This window comes from Camelus bactrianus, chromosome 29 (assembly GCF_048773025.1).
Source record: "Camelus bactrianus isolate YW-2024 breed Bactrian camel chromosome 29, ASM4877302v1, whole genome shotgun sequence".
NCBI lineage: Eukaryota > Metazoa > Chordata > Mammalia > Artiodactyla > Camelidae > Camelus > Camelus bactrianus.
This window is the reverse complement of record NC_133567.1, coordinates 26,185,427-26,209,240: the sequence shown is the minus strand read 5'-3', so window position 1 is coordinate 26,209,240 and position 23,814 is coordinate 26,185,427. Positions and strand designations below refer to the sequence as shown.

At 34.2% G+C, this 23,814-nt stretch overlaps 1 protein-coding gene across 1 annotated transcript; it reads left to right on the top strand.

The window, feature by feature from the left end:
• The first annotated feature begins 771 nt into the window (after positions 1-771).
• On the top strand, positions 772-23,814 carry LOC141575548 (uncharacterized). Its single transcript, XM_074354985.1, has 5 exons — positions 772-1,250; positions 5,146-5,273; positions 12,013-12,236; positions 19,789-19,910; positions 21,668-23,814. The coding sequence occupies exons 1-3, from the start codon at positions 772-774 to the stop codon at positions 12,045-12,047; spliced, it is 642 nt and encodes a 213-aa protein (XP_074211086.1). The 3' UTR covers positions 12,048-12,236; positions 19,789-19,910; positions 21,668-23,814.

Below are 23,814 nucleotides of genomic sequence, written 5' to 3'. Positions count from 1 at the left end.
ACTTAGTTCTATAATTCATATTGTAGGAATTTAGAAAGGGTCCAGGGTTTGCCACAAAATGTGCTCCCTCCATAGGAATCTATATTATACCAGGAACAATTCTGGAGAAAATTCCATGAGTGAGTGTGTGAGTCATTTCCATGATAATCCAAATATTTTCTCGAGATTTCTCCTTCAACTTTACTACCATAAAAACAAGTTTATAAGAAAAATAAAAAAAGAAAAGTTTGTAAGAATGTTTTCATTTGTTTCAGTAGTTCAGTAAATATATAATTAAAATTTAATTTTCTCTGACAGTTGATGTGTGATAATCACCTCATTTGAAGCTTCTTATTTGCTTTACTTCTCAAAATTTCATAAAGATCAGTACATTTCATTACCAAAAGGAAAATCCTGTAAGGTTGTGCGTATTTCAAGAATACGCAAAGTAGAAATGTGTCCTTATTTCCATATTTATGGCCAGCTTTAAGTTATAAACATTGAATTCCTCAGAATTTTCCTGTGATTAACAGTATCGATCTCTTTATTTGCTCATAACATATTTGTTGCTAATTATTTATTGAGACGTCATTAGATATTGGAGAGACTGTCAATGAAATTACAAAGTTTAGGGCTGGGTTAAGTTCATAGACACAAATGATTGCAAGTGAGTGAGACAGAATGTGCCTTGGTGAGTCAAGGAAGGTGTCACGAAGGAACTGAAATTCAGAATTGAAGGGGTTCCAAGTGCACAGAAGAGTGATGGAATTTCTAAGCTGAAAATAAGGCATGATGGAGGGAGCTGGGAGGGGGCCCCAGAAGGAGTCAGGCGGCTGCTGCTCAAAGGCGGAAAAGCCGCCGGTGCTCCGACGCCTGGTCCCCCAGCAGCTGCGGGGGAGTTTCCCGCAGGCGCGGCAGGAGTCTCTGTCTCAGGGTTGGGTGGCTGGAAGATGCTCCAAAGGGACGAGGCTGCGGTGGAGGAGATGGCGGCGGCCAAATCGGCAGGGCTCTAGGGTGGAGCGAAGGCGACAGCTGCAGCAGGCGGCGACTTGCGGAGCCCAACGGCGTGAACAGCCCTGGAGGCGGCGGAGGCCGCAGCCGGGACCCCGAAGGGGAAGCGGGGCTGAGGCGGGGTCGCGCCTCCGTTGGAAGCCCGGGCTGAGTGCAGCGGGGGGCTCTGTGGCGGGCGCAAGCGGACGCCCCAGACCTCGCCTCCCTCCCTCTCCCGTTTTTCTTTTTCTTTCTTTAATATACAGGGAAGTCCAGATAACGTGAGTATTGTGCTAGTTTACTTTTCAAATGCCCCCAAGGTTTCAGATGAAGCAGTGAGAAAAGGTTCAGAGTTGGATAAATATTTGGAATCACTGCTAGAAGAAGTTATGGAGAAGCCCGATGAGGAAGGAATGCCTGATCTTGCCCTTGTCATGATCATCTTGTCTGCAGAAAATATCCCAAATTTCCTGGGGGAGGTCTTGCTGGCAAGCGGCAGTGTTACTGAAGCTGTTTATAGTAGGCTGAATCCACATAGAGAAAGTGGAAATCTTAGAAGACCCGTGGTAGCTTTATAAACCCTCTAAAATGCTTTTGATTCTGAAAATTGATGGGGGGGCGGACTTTTAATCACAATTTTCTTCAATACAAGGGAAAAATATTCTTGTGGATCCCCAGTGTTTTGTGACATGAGCAGAAAATCACTAGCATTTCCCATCATTTGCTCATATTTGTGTTTTCTGATGATTGCCACTTGTAGCATTGCCTGTACTAGAGTGTTTTTTGCCAGCCTCAGGCATACTGCTTACATCTGTATTGAACTTTTAGCCCTAGAAACCAATGGAATTATTTCACACAAATAACACATGCCTGGGGTGCGTGGGAATATAGTTAGCTGTACTCTGAAGATACATTTTTTTTTTAAAACAAGACACACAACATATAAGCATATAAGGGTAAAGAATTATATGAGATGTTCCTTTTTACAATTTGCCAAGTTGGAAGCCTTTTGTAGCTCTGTGGCTTAAAATTTCATTTGAGCAATTTACTATAGGATTTATATTTATTATTGTTATTTAATTTTTTTCCAATTTTACCTGTATTATCAAACTGGGTTCTCCAATAATGTCCAAATTGTAATGTTGCCTGCTTCAAGGTAAAGTGTATTTGGCAATAATATTCTAAACCTTTACAAATTTTATGCATGTATCTGCTACATCCTTCAACTCTAACTAGAAAAATCTCTTGAAACCAAATGGATTAATTTATAACTATTTATAATTTGTTTTGACCTCTCACTGCTGCAAATTTTTTTAAATGATGAGATTTGCCTTTATAATGTAAATTGTGATTATTTTTTTACAGATGGGTTTCTATAGTTTTAATTTTTCAGCTTTTAAGATAAAATAAGTTTTGTGTAACTCAATATAATTTTAAATTGTTTACATTATTTTAAAAGCTCAGAATATCACACTGAAGTGACTATAAATACATTTAAAATTATATATTTTAGATCTAAGGCAATATTACAGAGATATTTTCATAGGTTCAGTAACCTTTCATTTTATAGCACTGGGCACAGTACAGAGAAGCTGTCACATAAGGTTCTTGAAGACTGTTAGTTTAGTTCTATTTTTACAGTAACATCGAATCTTTGAATTCTTTTGAGTTTTGCATGTATCCAACTATGCTGAGCATGAAGAGTGAAATATTTATCTAAAAGAAGCTATTGGAATAGGAGAAGCAATGAATGCATCCATTTGTACATGGTTTACATGTGGTGGATGCTCTGTAAACACTTTCCTGTCTAAATTGTGTTTCAGCAGGATGTTGCCCTTGTGTGTAGTTAAAATGAGCCATCATCTGATCCTGTGTGAAATAGAATTCATGGTATTTTCTGTACCATTTTCCTGAGGCTGTTTCTGGTGAGCCACACATTTGAATACACCTTTCTTGATCATTTGATTTATTGTGCACCTGATTTTTGGTCTAAAAGAAATTATTGCCACCACATATTTTATTTATTCTTTAGATTTTAGCCCTGTAAGTTAAAAGTGCATTACATGATGATGTTAAAATCTATTTGTCCCTTGACTGGGTTTGGCAGTTTGTTACAGGATAGGGAATGAAGAATGCAAAATGGCTTATTGTTCAAACTGTCCACTCTGATCCAACCCTGTACTGATAGTACCTTTCCAATATGAGATCGTGATGTTTCATACAATGCAATGAACATAGCCAACTTGTTACCTAAATAAAGGATTGATTGAAAAAAAGGCATGATGATCAAATTTACAATTACATTTAATTGGATCATTTTTATTTGCCCATATGGCTGCATGGTAAGTTACAAGTGTGATATTAGTTGGTAGTTACCAAGTGAGATTAGGTCATCGGGATCTTCCATATGAGGCTAGGAATTTAGATTTTATTCTCTAACTACTGGAGAGTAATCAAAGGATTGAAAGCAGAGTGAGTTCAGATTTTAAAAAGCAGAAAAGAATTCAGCTGTAGGGATCATTAACTGAGAATGGGGACATGGGGTGGGGAGGATGAACATGCAGTCAGGGAAACCTCTTAGAAGCTTAAATAAGTAAGTAGCTAATAAGAGGCGACTCATGTTGAACTCTCTAGTGGGCTATAGATTAATAGTTATAAAGTCAGCTCCATACCTTTATGAAAACCTCACCTTAGAATTGCATATGCTAAAATATACTGACCATTTTTTAAGAAGAAGAGTTTTAACAGTTGCTTCTGTCAGAGGTTGAGATAATGTAGGGTATTTTCTGAGAAAAGTTGTGATACAGACAGACAAACCAGAGACTTGTGGAACATAGGTTTCATCATATGGTCTTAGTTCACTGAAAACTGTTTATTGTGTGAATTCATTATAAGGTGGACTAACACACTTAACTCTGGGACTTGGGTTCTGTAACTTCAGGCTGATTGTTTCATCCTTAATGCTCTAAGTGAGTGTATCAGATTTCCTTATCACATGTAGGAAAGATTATACTCTGTGGCATCACTCAGTTTCTTTATTGCCTTTTTGGAAAACTTTTTCCTTGATGTGATATTTTTACATTTGGTAGTAATGTGGCAGTTGGAATAAAATTAAAATAGATAAGTGTTGTAATAGTTCTGTTTTTTCTTAACTCAAATCTTGAATTTGAAATTCTAATAGCTCACCTTTACATTCTGATGTTTCAAAATGAGCTATAAAAGTGGCCATCTTTGGCTGCTGAACTTGTGAAACATGAATCACTGAAACCTAAACTAAACCTCAGGAAACACTCTTGCTTCTGAACCACAGATGTAGATCTATGTACTTAACTATGTTATTTTCAAATTTCAAGAAATAATATTACAATCCAAACACTAATAGGCAGTTGAGAAATCTATTGATACAGTGATATCCAGAAGCTAAAATAACAGTTGTGAAAAGTGAAAAAAAGAAAAATTATTAAGTTCTGAAGCATATTCTTCTTGATCAAAAAAGTCCTCCAGGTAGAGCCTCCTTTTCATCAAAGAGAATCTTGTTTGTTTTGAGTGAACTTGTTGCCGTTATTTTATCTTTTTTTTGCTGTGCTAAGGATGTGTGAATTTTTTTATTTTCTTTTTTAACTTAAAATTTAAAAAAATTTAATATATATTTATTGATGTTATTTTATCTTTAGTGACAAAATCACATAGCAAACGCCTGTAGTGTTGTGTATACATACAAATACTGTTGTTTTGTTTTTCCCAATGTTTCATAGGAAGCATTTTTTTTTCTTTTTTCTTTTTTAGGTCTTGGCAAATGTAGTCAGAAGAGAAAGGTGAGAAACTCATTAGATAAAAATGTAACTTTTTACAGTCATAGTACTGTAAAAAAAAAAACCAACAACACATAAAATTTTAAAGAAACATATTAGGAAAAAGTGAAAGAGTATACAAAGAAAACAAACCCAAAGTATGTCTTTGGCAATCTACCATTTTGCTGAAATTAACTTATTAATGAAATGCAATATTGCTCTTTCAGAATGATACTCATTTGCACACAGTGGCACTGGATGTGCCCTTTTGCATGTGCCTGGATGTTAGTGTGTAAATACAACCACATGAAGGTCAGTGATCAGATACAGATACAGAGCAGATACAGGCCAGGAATGGCTCTTCTGTTCTCTTCTCTGTTAACAGGCTTATGGACAGTTTCCTGCGCCTGATTCTTAGGTCAAGAGTACAATTTTCTGAAGATGGAGCCTGGAGAAGTGAACTCACTTGGAGAACTCACTTTGTCAGTATCATGCCAGGAACACCTTCTCAAGGTTGGATTCTCAGCTTATACCTTTTGAGTTTTAATCCCTATCCTCTGTGTGGCCCCTCACAAAACTAGATTTAACTTTACAACTAGAACCATTTTCAAATATTGCTGCCAGAAAGTACAAAAAATACTGATTGGCATTTATAACCGACACTGGGCTTTTGAGATGTGAAAAACACATTTTCACATTTCATATCAAATAAATAGATTCAAAGTAAAAGTTAAAATGATATGAATTATTTAAATTATTTAATATTCCTAAATCATAAAAAAGTTCAATGAAAATGATTACCAAACCAATCAGAATGTTAAACTGGCAAAGCACTTTTAATGAAATTTAGGCCTTCCAAGTCAAACAGAGAGCTCAGTTGCTGAGTTGGAATGTTATGCTCTTTTTGTGACTTATGTTCTCTACTATGTATTTTCTGTTGCTCAAGTACTAATTATACTCAAAAATTGCTATAGTAGAATAATTCTCAGAGAATGTTATAGGAAGCTATTTTATTTCCTAGAATTTAGAATTTTGCCATTTGTTAACCTTCAACTTATTTCATTAGTGACTGATGTTTATTTTTAAGGGTCTGCAGTGGGGAGGGGGTGGGAAGGGACAGACTGGGAGTTCAAAATTTGTAGATACTGACAGGCATATGTAGAATAGGTAAACAAGATTATACTGTATAGCACAGGAAAATACATCTAATATCTTTCATCGTGGTAGCTCACAGTGAAAAAGAATGTGACAATGAATATAGGCATGTTCATGTATAACTGAAAAATTGTGTTCTACACTGGAAATTGACACAACATTGTAAACTGACTGTAACTCAATAAAATAAAACAAGAGTCTGATAAATTTGGGGTTTCATCTATTTCACTCTAAAGAAGAGATTATCAGGAAGTAGTTCATGGTAAGTAATTTGGAGCTGTTAAAACCATTGAAGTCATCTCTTGTTCCCATTTTATGCCCATTTTATACTTGTATGTCTATTCCACTCACTCTTTTTGATCACTGTGTCCAATTCACAACTCATTAATGTGTGCTTCTAAAGGCAAGATTAGGAAGAAGACTGAAAAAAACAAATTAATTCCCGTCTTTTTTTTTTTTTTAATTATTGGTAAAAACTAGAGAAGGATATAAACAAACTCTTAATACTTGAATACATTTTAAAATTATGCTTTTTTTAAAGGCCAAACTTTATTATTAAAATAATTGAGTGTAAGTGTATTTGAAAAATCATTTTCTTCTGAAACATATAATATATATTTGTTCAAATATAATAACTATCCAAATATTTACTATCTCTGGAATTGAATTTAAGTTTTAGTAAAAATATATCCATAAATTTGGCCTGAAATTAAAGAGTTGCAAAGCTTTGTTTTTAGGTCAGTGTTTGGAACTGAGTTTTCCTTAGAAACATGTAAAAAATGGGGATTTGGTACCAGTTTAACCAAAGTGCTTTTTAAAAAATACTGTTGAATTATATTAATTAGAAATAAAGTGAGTTTTGATTTTTTGGAACAGAGGAGGTGCTGGAGAGCGGAAGAAGTAATGAGTTCTTTCTTTCCCTGATAGACAGTGAGCCTATAAGAAAGCTTGAAATATATATTGTCCCTTATTCTGTACTCCTTTTATATGTTTAAATTGTTTCTTTTCTATAAACCATGGGGATCTTGCAGTTTATCGCTCCCTATACCTACTTTGGTATTGCTAGTGCCTTTTTTCCTTATTTTTTCAAAATGTTCCTATTCACTTTTCCCAAATAAACTTATATTCCTAGAGTGAAAGTAATTATATCTACCTGTTAAAAGCATTGATCCAATTCACATTATTTTTTGTTCTGCTTTTTAAGGAAAATGTTTACCGGTTCATTCATATGTTTAAATAAATGAATTTTAGGAGAGGAAATATTTGGCACAGTTCTCAGCCCCCACCTCTAAAGTGTTTGAAGTTTTGTTTTGTTTTTTTTTTATTGTGGTAAAGAAACCTCAGTATCACATTTACCAGAGTAACTATTTTTATGTGTACAATTTAGTAGTATTAGGTACATTTGCCTTGTTGTGAAACAGATCCCCAGAAGGCTTTCATCTTGCAAAACTGAAACTCTACCCCCATTACACGGCAACGCTCCACTTTCCCCTCCCCCAGCCTCTGGTAACCACGTTCCACTTTCTGTTTCTATGAATTTGGCTACTTTGGAGACAGTATTTATCTTTTTGTGGCTGGCTTATTTCATCTAGCATAACGTCCTTAAGGCTCATCTATGTCACAGCAGGTAACAGAGTTTCCTTCCTTTCTAACGCTGAATAATATTCCATTGGACATGTGTACGGTATTTTGTTGTTCGTTCATTTATTGATAGACATTTGAGTCACTCTCACCTCTTGGCTACTGTGAATAGTGCTGTCACGAACATGTGTCTGCAAATGTCTCTTCCAGACCCTCTTTTCCTTTTCTTTCTTTTTTTTTTTTTTTTTTTTTTTTGAATATATACACAGCAGTGGGATTGCTGGATTAGGTGGTAGTTCTAGTTTTAATTTTTTGAAGAGCCTCCATAATGTTTTCTTAGGAGCTGCACTATTTTACAGTCCCATCAGCAATACCCAAAGGTTTCAGTTTCTCCATATTTCACGAACATGACTTATTTTCTGTTTTGTTTTTTATTTTTTTGATAGTAGCCTCTCTAATGTGTGTGACATGTTGTCTTGTTTTGGTTTTGATTTTCATTTCTCTGAGATGATTAGTGATCTTTTCCTATATGCTTAGCCATTTGTATATCACCTTTAAAGAAATTCCTATTCAAATCTTCCACCCATTTTTCTGCTGTTGAGTTGTAAGATCTTTATATATTCTGGCCTTTCATCAGATATATATTTTGCAAATATTCTCCCTCTTTTTCACTCTGTTGACTATTTCCTTTGCTCAGCACAAGATTTTTAGTTTGATGTGGTCCCCCTTACCCATTTTTGCTTTTGTTATCTCTGCTTTTGGTGTCATACCCAAGAAATCATTGCCATAGTCAATGTCACAAAGCTTTCCCCTTTGTTTTCTTCTAAGATTTTTATGATTTGGGAATTTTATGTTTAGGTCTTTAATCTATTTTGAGTTATTTTTTGTGAATGGCTTTGATAAAGGTCTAACTTTGTTCTTTTGTACATGGATATCCAGTTTTCCCAACATCATTTGTTGGAAAGATTGTCTTTTCCCCATTGAATAGTCTTGACCCTTTTGTTAAAGGTCTCTTGCTATATACACTAGGATTTATTTCTGGGATTCCTATTCTAGTCCATTGGTCTGTAGATCTGTCTTTATGCCAATACCACACTGTATTAGTAACTTTAGTTTTGTAATATATTTTGAAATCAGGGAGTGTAAGTCCTCCAACTTTGGTTTTTTTAAAAAAAAAAAACTTTTGGCTATTCAAGGTCCTATGAATTTTAGAACTTTTTACATATGAATTTTAGAACTTATTTTCCCCCTATTTTCACAGTAGATGCTGTTGGGGTTTTGGTAGGGATTGTGTTGATCATTTTGTGTGGATATCTTAGCAAATTAAGTCAATCAGTCCATAAATATAGATTGTTTTTCCATTCATTTGTGTCTTTTTAAATTTCTTTCAGTGATGCTTTGTACTTTTCAGTGTATAAGTCTTTGGCCTCCTTGGTTAGGTTTATTCCCAAGTATTTAATTCTTTTTGATTCTATTTTAAATGGAATCGTTGTCTTACTTTCCTTTTCAGATGGTTCACTGTTGCTGTGTAGAAATGTGACTGGTTTTTGAGTGCTGATTTTGTATCCTGCAGTTTTGCTGAATTCCTTTATTAGTTCTGACAGGTTTTTAGTGGACTGTCTAGGATTTTCTACGTATAAGATCATGTCATCTACAGAAATGACTTTCCTTTCCTTTCGATTTGATGCCTTTTGATTCTTTTCTTGCCTAATTGTGCTGACTAGGACTTTCAATACTATACTGAATAGAAACAGTGAGAGCAATTATCCTAACTTAGATGAAAAGCTTTCACTTTTTCACCATTGACTCTGATGTTAACTGTAGGCTTTTCATGCCTGACCTTTTATAATGAGGTAGTTTCCTTCTATTACTAGTTCGTTGAGTGCTTTTATCATGAAAGGATGTTGAATTTTGTCAGATGCTTTTTCTGCATCAATTAGATGAACATGTGGCTTTTGTCCTTCATTCTGTTAATGTATTTGAAGTTTTATAGTTTCTTCTATTCTGAACCAAAATAGTATATAAAACTTTTAGTTGTTTTCATCAGTGTTGACCATGAGCAGATTTAGGTACTTACTGTGAGAAGAACAGGACTGGATACAGGGGGCATTTTATATGTGTAGGTAATTTGTAATGCAGATGCTTGCAAACTGGCACTGCCCATTTCTAATTAATAAAAGAGTTCTAACATTTTTTGAAGTTTCATAAAAAGCATAGTTAATTCATTCTTCTACTGTAGGGAAAACAAATGAAGGTTAGTAAGTGACCCCATCTATGGTCTTTCTCAGAGAATGTTCAGGAAGAGCCTACATTGCTTAATGGCCTGGATGTGGAGGGAGAGACTTCTTAACTTTTTGACCATAAAGAAAGATCAAAAGATTGAGTGATTGACCCCATACAAATGGAAGGCAGTTTATCTCAGTAGACTGAATGAACCAAAATTCATCATTCTATTGTCTGAGTTTGAATATATCTACTTCAAGATGTCCTTGACCCTTTTAAATGGAATCTTTTTTGAAAACTGGAAAAAAAAAACCCAAACTTTTCAAAGATTACAATTATTTTTTTAGAAATAGAAATAGAAAATGGTGAACACTTCATTAATATTGAACTACTGCAGAAGTTGTAACACTCCATTAATGTGAACTTTCCTACTTAATGTACCTGTTGATTTGTGCAGCAGAGGTGAAGGATGGCTTTTCTCAGTGCTCCCCTGTAGCTCACCTTCCCCTTCAGTTGTGTTGGCCTGGCAGGAGCGGCATCTTATTAAGTGTGTGCAAGTTCTCATGTTTGATGGTCAATTCTCATGAATCATTAGTTCCCCCTCCCTCCCTTCATCGCAGTTAGTATACATATGGAGTTGTGTAGAGACTTAGATTTGGTTTTAAAGAATTCCATTCTCTAATTGAGTTATTGGGTTTTGTATAAAGATCACTACCCTTATCTAGAAGCTAGGGTGGTTAGTCATAAATCACTCATAGATCATGTCACACCTCTATTTACCATCCTTCACATATTAAGAGTTTTCCTCAGGAAAGTTAAACTCTCTGTCTGGCACTCAAGCCCTTTACAGGTCCTCCCATCTCAGGCTGTTGTATTTGTTAAAGTCCTTTCTATCCGTGACTCTCTGCTCCCAGTTACCCACATTTCCCTCACCTTCACTTTCTTCATGTTTGGCTAAAATATCAGCTTCCAAGTGAGTTTTTCTTTCATCACTCTATTTACAGGCTGTCCCATCAGTGGATAACCAATATCCATCTTCTCTTTTTTGTGATAGTACCTGTCACTCTCTCAGTTATCAGTCTTTTGTCTAAGGACTTTCTCCCTCTGTTAGAATGTGAAAACCAGAAGGGGGTAATTTTTGTGTCTTTAATTTATTGTTGTAAACCCAGGCCTATAACAATGCTCAGTAAATATTTCTTAAGGGAAGAAGTAAGTAGAACTAAAATGTTGTTCTTTTAATCTGCAGTTTAAGTATAGTTTATTCATTTATAAATTTTTGGAAAAACCTGTCGTCATTCATCTCAATTTAAAAATTAAAAAAAAAAAGATTTTTAAATAATTGTATCTCTTAATTTAAAACACTTTTATAAAAGGTATTTCTTTTTTGGAAAATTCTGATATACATGCTCCATCCTCACCATTTGGAATAGTCTCCCAGTCCATTTAACTTTAAGCTCAGTATTTTCTTTAGAGTTGTAAATGTAGATATTTATTGCAAAATTAGACTGTATCTTTAGTGGACTAGGTTCAGAATGTTTAGTCATGTATATTAAGAAAATTAGCAAGTTTCTATCACAACCTTGGGTGCAAAACAGTTCAGTATCTGTAGCTTAGAACTGTTAGGGCCTTGTTTAGTTGGTTTTTTTTTTTTTTTTTTCTTTGCTGATCAATTTTACCATGAAGTTTTTACATTGTATGTATATGTGTGTGTTTGAGTGTGTATATGTGTCACAAAATTATTTTGCTTTAAACTATTCTAAAATTTGACACTTTGTTTTTCCCTGTTCTTTTAACAAATACTATAATAAGTGAACTTCTAAAAATACTTAGGTTAAATTAGTAGTTTAATTTTAAAATATCAATATACATATTTTGTTTGACTTTAACAATTTTAGTAATTTGAAAATATTTATTATAAGCTGTTCTTAAGAAAATAGAACTCGATGAGGAAGAATTGTTTTACAAATTAGTAAGGTAACATTTTTTAGCTCTTGAGAGACCAAAAAACTTGATGGGGGGCTAGCTAGAATTTTAGATTTTTAAAAAACATATAATATACATTTCTAAGAAAGAAGTGAATGCTGTCACTGACTTTATGCTAGGCATACACATTTAACATGCAATATTTTTCTACTTTGATGAAACTGTTTTGAAAGTCTGGCACACTGTTTAAACCTCAACTCTGATATATTTCTCCTTTGATTGACTTGAGTTTGGAAAAAATAACCTATTTGTAAGGAATATATGTGTCAATGTGGTGGCTTATATGTGGCTTGCTTCTGATTTTTTCCAGGGGATGTTTCTGGATGCCATTCTCCACTCTCATGATGATAATGACATATGTCCAGCAATTGGCCAGCAAACGTGTTTAAGCAAAGGAGATACTGCACAGGCAAGGAAGCTGTGCAGATGTCCAGGTATTGCACCATCCAAACTCAGAAACAGAGCTGTGCCTGACTGTGCTCTTCCAGACAAATAAGCCCCAGTTTACTCAGCTGTCTACTTGTCTCCACACTGGTAAGGGACTGACATATTCAGCTCAAAGTAACTAATCATAAAATGAAATAAGAGAGAACTCTGGAACACCTATAGGGATAATTGAAAATAAATTGCTAGAAATCATATTTCAAGCACAAGGAGAGTAAGCTTTACTTATTTTTTTTGCTTTAATGAATAAAAGAGCAAAAAGCATGGTCATTTTATACTTGTTATTAAATAGTTGCATGACTTCATAGTCTAATTGTATTTCTTTGCCAACGCAGAAAAAAATATCCTTTATTTCAACTTCAGAATTGAGTCCTGAATGATTTTTTCTCGCAAGTACTGTCATTAATAGTATATAAATTTAAACTTTATTAGGTGGAATTTATAACTTTGTTGCAAAAAAATTAGTTCTAACCACAGTGTAGTGAACTATTTACTGTATGTTTGCTACCAGATAAAGTTGTGGAAAAAGATTAAAGGAAGGTCTCAATAACAATGTTCTGGGGAACACTAATGCTGTACTAGTCCAAGAAAGAAAAGCATCTGCTTCCAAATTGGAAATCCTGCATACTCTGTGCATCTCCTGTATACTCAAAATACTTTGAAATAGCTTGTATCAAAGATACATGCTTAACTTTGCTTAACACAACTTGTCCTCTATTTTTCTTTTTGTTGACGGAAAACTCTTTTTGCCTGATACTTAACCTGAAGAATTCACTTTTGGAAATGTTGTTCCAGGTACTAAGATCACAAGTGGTAAAATAACTATAAAATTTTAATTGTCTGCAGTTCTAATTCAGAGATATGATGGGTATATTAATCATTGAAGTTTAACATAGTGGGGTTTTTTTTACATCTTTTTTTTTCCACTCTTTTTTTTTTCTTTTTAAAGTTAGCAGTCATGGATAATCATTGCTCATATTCATTAACTCATCAGGGGTTGCAAGTGGTCATCTTTTTTTTTGTTGTTTGTTTGTTTTATGAGGGGGAAGTAATTAGGTTTATTTATTTACATTTGGAGGAGGGACTGGGAATTGAACCCAGGACCTCATGCATGCTGGGCATGTGCTTTACCACATTCTCCCCCCATTTTACATAGATTCTTATGTTTAAAATATATTTCCATACATTTAATTATTGGGAAGTTATATTTAGTTTACTGGGATTATTGGTATCAGTTCAGGAAACTTTCTTTGTAGGGTACAGGAGAGGGCTAGCTAATTGATTAACAAAGACGTAGTATTTGCTCATTGACATATAGTATAAAACACTTTTGTTGAGCAAATTAACACTCAAGTGCAAGCATAAAAAAAGTGAGTTGGTTGAATAAACTCAGAAAATAATTAGGAAGTTGACAGTTCATTATGGGTGATGACATCTGATTCATCGACCTTTGGTCCAGTCATTGATGGATTACCTAGAAAGAGAATCAGAGTTTACAAACCAAGGTCTGGTGTGTTTTGGGTTTAATGCAGAGAGGAGAGGGCTGTGCTGCTGAATACTCCTTTGGAGTCTGGCTTATTTTCTTTTGTTAGAAGTTGCTGGTGAACACAGCCAGCCAGAGGTACTCGGTTACTTTTTACTCCAATATTTTTCTCCATATTGGTTTATGCTTGAAGCTCTATTAAGATCTAATCTGTCCTTTATAAAGCTATTCCTTAGAACTTAATCTTGAAAGGAGTGCTGACCAAGTTCACACTAAGGTATACAATGTTGTGGCTTGTCAAGTGGGACCCTGAGTCCCAAAGGGCAAGTTTCTGAAAGGCAAGTAACAAATAGGAGGCAGACTGCAAATACTGTCACTTCTCTTTTGATGATACAGGAAATGTGTGCTTGTCAACTGGAATATGAACAACAATAAAAATGTGTTTGTTTTCAATTCTCTTAAAACAATATAAACAGTTATCTTTGTGGGATTTTGTAGGTGATAAAGAACTTGTAACCCATTATATTTATCTAGTTATATATGCCAAATATATAGATTGGCTTTGTGTGTGAGAACTCAGTTACTTATTGTGCAGTCAGTGTATATGCATCATGAAAACGCCCCACACAGAAATGAAAGTGCTTTTAAGCTCATGGAATGAGGATAAGTTTCTTTCAGTTTAGAATTGTTTGCATTGCCATTTCTCGCTCTTACTTTTAAAAGCAGGCAAGGGAAGTCTCCCTATGCATTGTGATGTGAAGAAAAGATATGATCCTTTACAGCCCTGACACTGTAATGACATAAGACCCAGTCATCCATTGCCAGGACACACACACCCAAAAAGGAACAGGAAGGGAAAGGCAGGAAGGCTGCTTAACCCTGAGATTGACTAGGTGTCTGGACACTGCTATCCAAAGGCCAGTCCCAGGTCCTTCCAAAGGCTTCCAAGGCTTTCTAGCATTAAAGGCATCTGACAGGACACCTGTTAATGCCACTTGTCTTGCATTACAATTCCTTGCACCCACATTCTGTCAGGACATGAAACGTCCACATGGGGCAGAGAATGGTCTTCATCTTTCCTTTATCCCAGTAATCAAGAGTCTGCTGTTGAAAGAGATCCTCTGCAAGGTGTGTGAGCAGTGGTGCACCTTCCTCTCTTCATGAATGATTCATGTGCTCTCTTGTTCTCTCTCTTTTTTGGGGACCTTTTTTTTTTTCCTCATGTTCTAAATGTATGTGCCTCTACTTTGATCTAATTTTAGGAATGCTTTCCCTTTTTATTTCTCAACTGCTTAAATTGAACTCTTCTGATAAAGTCTCTTCTCTTTATTTGCATTTTTTCTTAATATAGTTTTTCTGTAGTCCCATGACATTTTAGCTTATAACAACCTAACACTTATACCAACTTTCAACCAAAATATTCTCTCAGTAAATCTATAATTGAATGTTAAGTAATATAATAAAATTTTAAAAAATGTAAAGTAAATTGGCATCCAAAAATAAAGGGGCTTCTGAGGATTAGAATTTTCCCTATTATATATAAGTGCTTATGTGCTCATAGACGAACACACACACAATCTATGTTCATAAATTTAAAAGCATCATTAAACACACAGTACCTGTAGAGAACACTCATGTACACAGATGCACATCTGTCTGGAGTATGTAGGGATGGAAGGCCAGCTTCAGTGTGCATGGAGTTTGGATACCAGAAACTTTTTAACACTTGTTTCATTAAAGTTACTTTTTAAAAGACTTTTTAGGGTTTTTTTGTTTTTGTTTTTTTTTTGGTTTTTTAAATACTAAATGTGTGTTCCGAGCCTGGAGCACACACTCTGTACTCTCAGCACTTAAAGTTACTTTTTAAATTAATATAAGGTTCTTTTTAGTTACCTAAAATATTAATTGCTTAGTTCCTGCAATAATTCTCTGAGACTCCAACTAGAATATCCTTGCTATATGTGCTTGCATACAATTATTGGCTAAAATATATTGCCAATCTGCACAAAAAAATTTAGCCATTTTCTCCATTTATTCATGGACCTATTTATTCCTCCCATAGAACATCACTTAGTTCAGTTGCTGGTACCACGCACGGGTCATCCGGGAGCCCAAGCAGAACCGTGGAGGGCATTCTCACTTCATCCTCTCTCTGCCTCACTTCCCGCAACCAGTCAGCCTGCTACCTTCTCGGTCTCTCTCGGTGTGTCACATTGTGGAAATGAATCCCCTCGTCCAGGGACCCTGGTCTTTGATGTGGGCTGCTCCAATACCTGCTCATTAGCCTTTCTCTCCAGACTTACATCTCTTTAGTTCTCTGGCCACATTCCTATTCAAGTGACTTTTTAAATATGGAAATCTTACTCTGCTCATTTTGGGATAAAGGTTAATTTCCTTTTCAATGTCTCCTTCAAGATTCCCCACCACCCTCTCCCCATCTCTTCCCTCATCCTCTTCTCTGGGTATCCCTCTGACAGCCAGCTTCTCACCCCTACTTCATTCAGCCCCTGACATCACCGTGTTCTTGCCTTCTGCCTCTTCCTCCAGCCAAAGCACTCACAACTGACTCCTGGCTAAATCCTAACTCCTACTCAGGATTTGACTCTTATGTAACCTCCAACTTAAAAACTCTCTGGACTCCCAGGACTCCCATGGTGGTAAATGCCTTGTTCAGTTCTGGCCTTTGTGTCTGACTCCTATAATCATCACGTCATTTATCAGTTCCCACGTTAGAGTATAAGTTTCTTTAGGACTGGAGTTGGGCTTTTTCCTCATGGTTTTCTGAATTGGATATAAATTAGATGCTTGATAGGTAGTTGCTGTCTGAATGAAGTAGTTACTTTAACGTGTGAAAGGCCCTGCACCAGGTACTGTGGCCACAGAGAAGGAAGCACAGGTCATACACACAAATAGCAATCACCTGCAGGATCACACAGACAGTGTCACTTAGTGAGGAAGTAAGTGTCTTCAGTAAAGGACACTGAAGCAGTTCTGAGCGGGGACCTAACGTGACCTGCACCCGGGATGAGGGAGGCTCCTTGGAGTTGGTGTTCGTGCTTCAGCATAAAGGATGATTCAGACTTGGCCAGGCAGTTACTATTGAAATATATTTTAAAATATTTCAGTAACTAATCTCACCTTTATGGCTTAGACCATTTAGGGTTCCTTTTAGCATCCTTTCCTTTAAAAATCACTTTCAACCTATATTTTATTTATTACATATAAAAGTTTAAGAGAGCCATGGAAGTAAGAAAAAGTTAATTAGGTTGTGCTAAATTGATGATATGTAGTTTTATTTTACCCCTACTTTAGAGTTTATTGAGGTTCTTTGGGAAGAGATTTATTTAGTACAAGTTATTGTATGTTTTCTTTAGAGTTAGCAAAATTATAAGTGTCTTCTTATAGAATATGGATAAAAACCTTTGATATTTGCTGAATGTTGTAGACATTTTCTGGGGAAAATATTTGTAGGTAGAACTACAATCAGCTGTAAATTTAACCATATTATTAAAAACACAGGAATTTGAAATAATTGCTCAGCCATACACAATCCAAGTAGAATTTACATAATTCAAACATGCTTTTCTATCTTGTAAGAAGGAAGATACATGAGAATTATCTGTTGCAAAAGTGAGATGAATCATATGATGAAGTATTTAGAAGTTTAACTCTTTTATTATTAAGTATTTTAAAATTTTGGTGAAACACATAACATATGATCTCTCCTATTAATAAAATTGTAATCACATAGTACAATACTGTTAGCTATATGGACATTTTATACAGAAGATCTTTAAGAAATTTTTCATCTTGCATGACTAACACTGAAACTCTGTCCCCAGTGGACGGTGGTTCCCCACTCCAATCCTCCCAGTCCTTGGCAGCCACCATTTTACTTTCGCTTATAAATTTGACTTTAGAAACCTTATGTAAGTGGAGTCATGTTGTATTTGGCCTTGTGTGTGTGACTGGCTTATTTCACTTAGAATAGTGCCCTCCAGCTTCATTCATGTTGTAGCAGTGACAGATTTCTTTCTGTTTTAAGGCTGAATGATACTCCATTGTATGTATGTACCACATTTTCTTTATTCATTCATCCAATAATGGACACTTAGGTTGTTTCTGTCTCTTGGCTACTCTGAATAATGCTTCAGTGAATATGAGTGTGAATGATTTCTTTAAGATTCTGTTTTCAATTCTTTTGGAACAATAGTCAGAAGTGAAACTGCTGGATCATTTGGTAGTTATATTTATAATTTCTGAGGAAATGCCACACTGTTTTCCACAGTGACTGCACCATTCTACATTCCTACCAACAGTGCCAAATGATTCTAATTTCTCCATATCCTCACCGACACTTGTTCCTTCCAGTGTTTTGGGTTGTTTGTTTGATAATGGCCATCCTAACAGGTATGAAGTGAAATCTCATTGTGGTTTTGATTTACATTTCCCTGATAATTAGTGATGCTGAGCATTTTTTCCATATATTTACTGGCCACTTGTATATTTTCTTTGAAGAAATATCTATTCAAGTCCTTTGCCCATTTTAAAATTTGGTTATTCAGGGTTTTTGTTTGTTTCATTTTTTGCTTTTGTTTCCTATTGAGTTATAGGAGTTCCTTATATATTGCGGATACTAACCCTTTATGAGATGTATGATTTGCAAACGTTTTCTTCTATTCTGAAGATTGCTTTTCACTCTGTTGATGGTTCCCTTTGCTGCACAGAAGCTTTAGAAGTAGGCATCCCACTTGTCTGTTTCTGCTCTTGTTGCCTGTGCTTTTGGTGTCACATCCAAGAACTCACTGCCGAGACTACGGTTGTGAAGCTTTTCACCTGTTTTTTCTTCCAGGGATTTTACAATTTTGGTTCTTTCTTTTAAGCCTTTAATACACTTTGAGTTGGTTTTTGTGTATAGTGAAAGATGAGTCTAATTTTATTCTTTTGTGAGTATATATCTAGTTTCCCCAACACCATTTGTTGAAGAGACTGTCCTTTCCCCACTGTGTCATCTTGGCCCCCTTGTTGAAGATCGCATTTTACCATTTAGGTGTGGGTTTATTCTGGGGCCTTTATTCAGTCCCACTGGTCTATAGGTCTGTCTTATGTCAGTACCATACTCTTGATTACTATAAGTTTGTAATATGAAGAAGTATGAGGCTTCCAGCTTTTTTTCTCAAGATTGTTTTGCCTATTTAGGGTTTGTGGTTCTGTATGTATTGTAAGACTTTTTTCCCCCACTTCTGCAAAAAATGCCATTGGGAATTTGCTAAGGATTGCATTGAATCTGTAGATTGCTTTGGGTAGTACAGATAACATTTTAACAATACTAAGTTTTCCAATCTATGAACATATTAGTTTGTGTCTTTCTTTAAATTCTTTCAGCAACATTTTGTAGTTTTCAGTATACATATCTTCTGCCTCATTAGTTAAGTTTATTCCTAAATATTTTATTCTTTTTTGTGTTCTTGTAAGTGGGATTGTTTTCTTAATTTCCTTTTCATATTGTTTGTTGTTTATAGATATGCAACTGATTTTTGTGTGTTGGTTTTGCATTGTAAAATTTAGTGAATTTTTTATTACTTCTAACAGTATTTTTTTGTGTGTGTGGAATTTTTATGATTTTGTGCATATAAGATCATGCCGTCTGCCTGGAGAGATAGAAGTTTAATGTCAGAGTTGTTTTTTAGAGCAATTTTGATTAGTAGAGTGATGATAATACTTTGCCTTTGTATACAAAATGCCTTTTTTCTCTTAAATATGACTGAGTTTTGTAGCCCAAAGACACATTCCAACAGTTAAGACCACAGCCTTTCTACCTGTGTAAAGAGGTATCTGAGGGTTAAAAAGGGGGCTAAGGACATCACAGTACTTGACCCTCCAAAGCAACTTTATGACATACATGTTAATAAGATAGCCACTTTTCAGAGGAGAAAATTGAAGTTAAACCTTTGAGACTTGCTTGTATGACATAATTAACAAGGAAGTGATGCCGTGATTCAAACTTTGATTTTCACACACACGTCACTTTCTGAGTAAACAGACAGACTATACATTTACCTTGATAGTACCATCTCTTCCTTGCTAATAAAAATTAGCAAGATTCTTTGGTTCTTTTAATAATAAAGTTTAATAATAAAGTTTTCTTTTTATATACAGGCATAAATCAACAAATGGCCAGGAAAAATTGATGAAAATCTTCTGTAATAGGGATCAAGTAGCCTGGAACAGCCACACTTAGTGAGGAAAATGTACAAAGGATTACCACAACTTGAGAACAGGTATTTGCACTTCTTGCATTATAAGTAGGTGCTATATAATAGATTTAATTTTTGAATTATTTTGGGCTTTTTTTCATTTTAAAGAGTCTTTTGTTTCATCTTCTTATCCAAACACTGTTATTTATTTGCATTTGTGGATTAAATATATTTGATTGTTTTAATTCCACTTTTTGGAAATCCAGTACCAGATATTCTGTGTGGCTTAGTGGAGTTTTCAATTACTACCGAATTTATTTTTAAACTGCTGTGAATTTTTTAATTGAAATGCACTCAACTCCCAAATGACTATTTAGCATCTACACTGATCCTAGTTAGAAGCACATTGTTTGCATTAATAAATCTTGACAAACTTTCATTTTTCTAAGGGTTCTTGTAAGGTCACATTTATCAAGTTCCCTTAGATGTTTCATGGAAAGTGCTGGTTGTATATTTTTTACCTTGAGCATTTTTGTTCCATTCTAATGTTGCTTTTATATGCCTATTCATCAGAATAAGCATTGCTTACTTTAAATTTATTTGTTGTGAAAACATATTATCTGTTATTCTATGTAAATATTTTTATCTTATCTGACTATTTTTATAGCTCTACTTTATGTTTTCAAAGTCATTTTTCTATCTTTGTTTCTTCATTTCACTCAAGATAATGGAGAACCATTTATAGTTTACTGATCTGATAAGACAAGAGCTCGCCTGCTGGTAGCTATGGCTCTATCATGCGGTGCTGTATAAGTTTTTATTTCAGTTTCCTTCAGAGGGAAGGAGCTGTGTTTTCAAATTGTTTTATGAAGGTTATAAAGATGGCTGGCTGCAGCAGAGGAATTATCCTTAAATTAAGGACACTAAAACAGTCTAGGTTTATGTGACTCACACCATGTCTTGAAAAAGCAACAAGAAAATCCATTGCAGAATGCTTCTGGCTACAAACCTTAGCTGAAGCTAAGCTAATTACCCTCTGCTTTTGACTTTGTAGAAATGGCCCTAGAGATATCAATTATATGGATCTTGAAGCTGAGCAGCTGATTATTTGCCATTTAAGATGACTGGTAATTATTTTCAAGAAATTAGACAGGCTTAGTAAGAGGAAAAAAATATAATTGTTTTTCCAGCAATTTCTCCTTATGATCAACAAAAAACAGAGGGTAAATAAATGTCTATATCTTGTTGGAAACTTTTAGTCTCCCATGTTTTTATCTTTCAATTTTTTCCAGCTTATCTTGAGAAAAAATTTCATTGTGTATGACATTTTGGCACTAATATAAGTGATTATTAGTTATTATTTAAGATTTCCTTTTTTTCAACTTTGAAATGGTATATTCATTATTAAAATTAGCCTCACTCTACGTCAAATATGTTACTGGAATATAACATGTGGCCTCAGAGACACATCAACTAGGCATCCACTGGCATGAATCTGATAATGGGTGATTTATAAGTAGGCTACTGACTTCTTGGGAATGAATGACATAGGTTTCCAAAAGGAAGAACCTTATAAATGCCAGGTTATTTATCTCATAATCTTGTTTTATAGTTAGTGCTAGTGAGCCCATTAAGTATACTGAAATTTTGGTAAGAAAGACATAGAAAGAAATTACTTAGAAAGGAAAGTCTTTTATAAAATACAAATATATATTCTAACACCTTATCTATCTAATAAAACTCAAGGTTTTATTCATGAAACCAATGTCTTTCATAAAAATTAAAGAATAATCTTTTTCATCTGTTTAAAAAAATCAAAAATGTGTGTTTTTTTCTTTCAGCATGTGGAGAAACCCTACAAGAATCCAATGGCAACATTTTCTCCTCATTTCCAAATGGCTACCCTTCTTATACACACTGCATCTGAAGAGTTTCAGCGACCCCAGGGAGAAGATAGTTTATCCCATCAAGAGTTCTCTTTCAGTTTCATATAAGCAAAGATTCATCATTTTTTCAAATATAATTTACTTTAAAAAATTCTTCTTTGATTTATCAAATAACAGACTAAATAACTCAGAAAGTTTATAATGGAAGTTACTCAAACTCCAGTTTTTTGAAAGATGTAATTTTAAAAGAAATGTTAAATAGCCTAAAAGGGTTGAAATAATACAAATTATGTTTTAAGACACAATGAAATTAAGTTAAAAGTCAGTTTCAGAAAGATAACTAGAAAAATCTCACACATTTTAAAATTTAAAAATATATATCAAACATCCAATTCAGTTAAGAAGAAGTTCTAATGAAAATGAGAAATTATTTTCAGTTATAACAAAAATACTGAGATTACTAAGCCTGTAAGATGCACCTAAAAGCAGTATTTAGAAGGAAATCTATAACCTTAACTGCTCACATTAGGAAATAAGAAATACCCAGAACTAATGAGGTAAACATCCTCATAACAAGGCTATGAAAAGAGCAATAAAATAAATAGAAAAGTACATAGAAGAGGAAGTAATAAATAAAAGATAACATTAAAAACATGAAACATGGCACAAAATATGAAGAAAGTTGCTACTTTGAAACAACTTAGAAAAAAAGAGAAATGGATGAAAAGAGATTAAGAAAGAAGAACAGCACAATTACCTAATATTTAGAATAAAAAGATTATTATAACCATAGATGCTTTAGACACTAAAATAAGAATAAAGAATATTTTGAACATTATGCCATTATAAAAATATAAATGAAATGGCAAATTACTACAAAATATTACTAAATTTTTACTTAAGAAGTAATAAAAAGCCTGAATGCTTCTGTAAGCACTAAAGAAATCAAATTACTATTTGATTGAATTATTAGTCAGTTTTTTCAACAATGAATATTCAGGCTCAGATGGCTTAATCAGTGACTTCTATCCAACAACCAGATAAGAAATAAGTATAATCTTATATAAAGTCTTACAGGAAATTTTTAAAAAAGGATACACTCGCTTATTTACATACATAGCAAAACTTTGATAGTCATCCTGATGACAAGGACAGTATAAGAAAGGAAAATTTTAACCCAGACTCACCATTGAATATATGTGTGAAATCCTTCCCAAATTACCAAACCAAATGCAGGTATATATATGTATGTATGCATCTGTCTATAAATATGTAAATAATACATAAAACATATTATGTATATTTCAAGTACAGCTATAAGTGCATCAAGATGTGTATATATGTATTATATATTATTTATGTGTTTGTGTGTATATGTATGTATGTGTATATATATATATGCACCATTAGATGTATCTCAACTAAATTAAGAAAACAATCTATTAATGATGTAACAACAACAAACCCTGAGCAAACTAGGAATAGAAGAATACTTTCTTAGTTATATAAAAAGAATCAAGAATTAGTACAAATACCATTATTATTATTGGGGAAATTCTTAAATTATTTATTTGACATAGGTAAAAAACCAAGTATAACTACCACTCTCCTTCCTTTTTTTTTTTTTTATAATGTTTTGGTGGAAATAATAGCACCTTAAGGCAAGAAAATGAGATTATACACATAAGGATTAAAAAGGAAGACATAAAATTCCCTCTATTATATTGTTTGTTTGATTGGTTATAGAATTTAAAATTAAGAAACAAATTTATTAATTTCTGGATTCTGTCGTAAATGCTAACTTTAAAAGTCTCCCCGGACTGAGATTGTCTTGATGTTAATCTTTGGCTTTTAACTAATTGTTAAATGATTTTTTACCTTTGGCAAATTCATCTGGAATGACTCAAATACACTTTGAGTTTTGGTGGGAATGCAAATGCAGCTAAAGAAAGTTTGATCTCTTGATAATTGAGTGTTGTTGTTATTACTGTGGGTATGGAGCTGTCCAGGATGTTGCAATAGTTACAATGAAAGCTAAATGAAACTATTGTGTAGTATCAATAGATTTCACACATAAAAATTGACAACTGGCTTATAATACA

Coding starts and splice junctions, on each gene's coding strand:
- LOC141575548 (XM_074354985.1), top strand. CDS start 772: ATGGAGGGAGCTGGGAGGGGGCCCCAGAAGGAGTCAGGCGGCTGCTGC. Junction 1,251..5,145: donor TACAGGGAAGTCCAGATAAC/GTGAGTATTGTG, acceptor CTCTGTTAACAG/GCTTATGGACAGTTTCCTGC. Junction 5,274..12,012: donor GCCAGGAACACCTTCTCAAG/GTTGGATTCTCA, acceptor GATTTTTTCCAG/GGGATGTTTCTGGATGCCAT.